The sequence below is a fragment of the Arvicola amphibius genome, chromosome 2, assembly GCF_903992535.2.
Source record: "Arvicola amphibius chromosome 2, mArvAmp1.2, whole genome shotgun sequence".
NCBI classification, from domain to species: domain Eukaryota; kingdom Metazoa; phylum Chordata; class Mammalia; order Rodentia; family Cricetidae; genus Arvicola; species Arvicola amphibius.
The window spans coordinates 69,447,254-69,451,841 of record NC_052048.2 but is presented as its reverse complement, the minus strand read 5'-3'; the positions used below and the strand labels follow the sequence as shown (position 1 = coordinate 69,451,841).

Genomic DNA, 4,588 nt, shown 5'->3' with positions numbered 1-4,588 from the left:
CTACTCTCTCCAAAGACCAAGGGTCGATATCACTCCAAAATTTTTATCAAAAGGTTTATTTTTAAATTTTATTCATGTGTCTATGTGTCTATGCATTTTGTGCATTTTGTGCAGGTTTGTGAAGACAAAAAAAAGTCAATGAATTCCCCTGTAGGTGTAGGGGACTGCCTGATATAGTCAATAGCTGTTGAACTCTGGTATTCTCGAAGGGCAGTAAACGTCTTAATTGATAAGGCTAATCTATGTTCTTCTGTATTCTGGGTGTACTTGCATAAATGGTTTGGAAAAAGAAGAAGAAGAAGAAGAAGAAGAAAAGAAGAATAAGAAGAAGAAGAAGAAGCAAAGAAGACGAAGAAGAAGCAGGATGAGGCGAGTCTTCTTCTTCTGCGTCTTCGTGATCGTCTTCTTCTTATTCTTCGTCTTCTTCTTCTATTTTCTTCTTCTTCTTCTTCGTTTGTCGTCCTTCTTTCTGACTCCATTCTTTAATTTAACAAAGAAAATATAATGTTACTTTTGGGAAAACATCAATACAAAATTTACCCACTAGCAGAATACAAGGTTGGGGGGCAGACAGGTACAATGAGGACGAGTCTGATAATCTGTGTGAAAGATCCCATTGTATAAAGTGATATGTAATCCTTTTTGATCTTAAAGCTCACCTGAAGAGAATAGAGGCCAGAATTAACTTCTGCTAGTGAGGCAGGGCAAAGTTCTCCTGAGCAGTTTAAGAAGAGGATGATCATGACAGGAATAGGAATGCTTCATGTGCACCTGGCATCTAAGGAAGTGAATAAGACCACATAAGCATGATTTTTAAAGGGGGAAAGTTTAGACAGAAAAAACAGTACCACAGTATGAAGTTAAAGAAAAAACATTGAAGAGGAAAATACAAGGATAGAAAAAAACGGAGTTCAGCCTTCATTCCTATGTAGTGGCATGCAAGAGGAGGCATCTAAGTTGTCTAAATCTTAAACTGTTTTATTACAGTCTCAAGTACATGTGACTACATATCATATGTGGCTGCCTTCCCTGCACCAGGCTCCACAGACTGTCCTGCTCTAGTGTCACACATCTTTGGGCTGTTCATGTTAGCCCACCTCACCCCTTTAGACATCTTGAGATCCTGGCAGATTCTGCTCCTGCTCAGAGACATGGGAACTAGGAATCTGGATTCTATTATAGAACAAAATATTTTATAACTTGAGAAAGTTTTCCAACTGTGATCATGAAGAATTCATCACCTGTGATAATTCCCATGATTATTCCAGAAAAGGTGACTCCTACTGCCAGAATTTCTGTATGCCATCTGTGCCAAAGGCAAGTCTTCTGAGACTCCTTGTCCCTCCCCTTCATCATTTGTGATGACTCTTCTACCCTACCCTGTTGCATATAAAGACCTTGTCAGCACACAGCCTGAACAAGATTTAAGTCTTCCAGCTGTCTGGTATGGTTGTGTTTACAAAGAGGAAGACTCCTCAACAAAGGTTAGTCTACTTAGATCTATGAAAAGAAACAAAGCAATGTTATATAAAATGTTCTAGAAGTATTGTAACTCGGTAGAGGCCCAAGTTGCCTTTCTATTCCTAGGACTATATATTCCTAAAATCTCAAGAGAAGGAGTTGAGTATATGGAGATGCCAGACAGCCTTCTTGAACTAAGAAATCAAAAGACAAGAGACCTTGTGTAGGAGAAAGTTTGCTGTGCTCCACCACTCCTAGAGTTTTTCTTCTCTTTCTTCTTCAATAGAACTGCTGATTTGGAATTAAATCCAAGACTGCCCTCTGGTCAGCATGGCTCAGAACAATGCATACCATATCCTCTTTGCATGCCTGATGCCTCCTGGCATGCAGTCAAGGTAAGCTAGCTGCACCATGATCCCTACAGACCTGAAGCTTTACTACCATTCCTATAGATGTTTGTTGTACTTTGGGGAGGAGCATTTTAAATATTGGAGATTGTGACTTCACTAATCACAAACAAATAAATCCTCAACTACCAGAAAATTTGAGTTGGGGATATTAACCTATCCCTTGTTCATGACAACTAACGTTTTCCTATTTGTTATTGTTAAATCTAGACATCATTATTAATTAATGGAGGCTTTATCCAGGGACTCTTATGTAAGAAAAGGTATAAAATACAAAATAAAGGGTAACAGCTTCAGAAAAAATAAAAATACATTTGTGGAGAAAAAAAAAAGCTCAGAAATGAATAGTGAGCTATTGTCTCCAGGAAAGAGAGCCTGGGAATGAAAAGTAAGAAAGGAGGAGGATAGAAGTCTCTATCTGCCTCTCTTGCATGCCGACAGAGGGCCTTGCTTCAACGACAGGTGTCTCAGCAGCCAGGCTTTGTCCAGTCCTCAGCACACCTCCTTCACTCTCTCTCCCTCACACTCTCTAGCGGGAAGGCTGAAGAAAGCTTGCCCACACCTGAGAAAGAATCTTCCTTCTGCCATGATCAACTGCCCAGAAGGAGCTAATGCCTATGGTTCCTACTGCTACTACTTTGTTGAAGATCGTTTGAACCTGGGGAGAGGCAGATGTAAGTGAAAAAAGAAATATGAGAAGAGAAAGGTTATCTGAAGATAGTGTTAAACCTTTTCTAGTCGCTTCATAAGGTAGCGTTGATCACCTATTTACCCCACCTACATGAGTTTATCCCTTGATGGTGACTTTTACTCTGAATTTGCTGGGGCAGAAATCTTAATGCTGAGTCACGGTATCATCAGGAGCATTTCTCCACTGTCCTTTTTCCTCAAACATTCCTTAGTGGGTATTAGTATATATGTTCAAAAGAGTGCTTCCCATTGAGCAAATCTATTTTCCTGTCTGCATGCTTACAGCTTTTTTTGCCAGAATATGAATTCAGGGCACCTGGTGTCAGTGCTCAGCCAGGCCGAGGGCAACTTTGTGGCTTCTCTGATTAAGGAGAGTGGTACTACAAAACTGCCTATGTCTGGAATGGACTCCATGACCCCAAAAAAATGTGAGTGTGTGGCCTCCTTATCTCCCTAATACACAGGTGAAGGAGAATGTTGGAGATTCAAGTCTAGATTGTGAAAAGCCAATTTTATAACACGTATAGAAAAGCAATGTATTTGTTGATTCTAGAATATATGAGCATGTTGAGGTTCACTGCAGGTTGTTATGGAGATGGCTGGGGCTCAACTTCTTAAAAGCTCCATGTATTCATGGTCAATTGCATTGCATTTATTGAGATGTGGTTTTTACATATTCAATACTATTTATTGTGTATCTTGTAGATTAATGTTAGAAAAGGATCCTTTGGGATGACAGAAGAAAATAATTTATTGCCTGTTTTGGTGAATCTGATGCTTTGCCAATCCAACCAGCCCTATCTAGTGTTATGCTGAAAGAGGTTAGGTTTAACTTCAAGAAAGAGACTCTAGGAGCAGTTTTCTGTGATACACATTTATGGTTCTTTGTAATATTCAGAGTACTTTTCAGAGGGACAGTGGAAGAAAATGAATATTTCAGGAAGGCTCAAAAGCAAAGAAACACTATGATTCTTAAAGGGAGTATGATCTTTATTTTTGTCCCATATTTTGGTCCATTTCTTAAAATGCACGTTCTCCAGGAGATTTCTGCAACTTTCTAAGTGATATTGGCTTGATTTGACTCTTTCACTGTAGAACCGCCGTTGGCACTGGAGTAGTGGATCTCTGTTTCTCTATAAATCATGGGCCACTGGAGCTCCAAGCACGAGCAACCGCGTGTTATTGTGTGGCACTGACTTCCAAACACAGGTAGGAGGAAAAGATAATGTTGTTTGCTTCTTCAACTCAGTTCTGGGGACAGACCTCGGGGTGGCAGAAAGAGAAAAGGGTTACTTATGCAAGAAATAGAAGTCTTCTTTTTATTTCCTATCTTGAGTCTTAAACTAGGTGAGATTACACTTCTCTTTCTGACCTTTTTTATTGACTTGTAGCATACAAGAAATGGAAAGATGAAAATTGTGATGCACAGTACTCCTTTGTCTGCAAGTTCAAAAGCTAAAGTCATCTGAACAACAGATGTCCAGAACTTCATTACTATGATTAGAAAATCAAACAAGACCATCTATCCACCACAAATTAGATACGCTTCTCTGTTGAATTACAACAGACTGGATTATTTTATCTACCTCCCCAATTTTATAGCCCCTGAACTATGAAAATAAATTGTGTCCTCCACTTGTGTTGTCATCCTGTGTTCACTGTTGTTGCTATGGCTGGGTGTTGTAGGAGGCTGTTTGTATGTTCCCTGATGTCCAGAACTGAAACAATCACTCAAGAGTCTATATTATTTGCAATACTGTTTGCCAAAACGCTCTTAAGCAGCAATTCTAGCTTGCTCTTATATCCTACACTTGCCCATCCCCATTAATCTGTGTATTGCCACATGTCTGTGGTTCCTGGGTAATGTTCCATCTCTAGCATCTGTCTCTGTCCAGTGTTACCTGACATCTCCCTGATTCTGCCTTCTTTTCTCCTAGTATTTCAGTTTAGTTTTTCCCTGCCTAGTTCTGTTTCCTGTTCCTGGTATAAGCCCAATACAGTTTCTTTATTCATTAACTAGTAAAAGCAAC

At 39.6% G+C, this 4,588-nt stretch overlaps 1 protein-coding gene across 1 annotated transcript; it reads left to right on the top strand.

The window, feature by feature from the left end:
* Positions 1-1,791: 1,791 nt before the first annotated feature.
* Positions 1,792-4,017, top strand: Reg1a (regenerating family member 1 alpha). Its single transcript, XM_038319821.1, is given in 8 exon segments — positions 1,792-1,836; positions 1,838-1,856; positions 2,402-2,546; positions 2,844-2,943; positions 2,946-2,990; positions 3,654-3,734; positions 3,736-3,761; positions 3,945-4,017. Coding segments are annotated over 8 exon segments (534 nt in total).
* Positions 4,018-4,588: the final 571 nt, after the last annotated feature.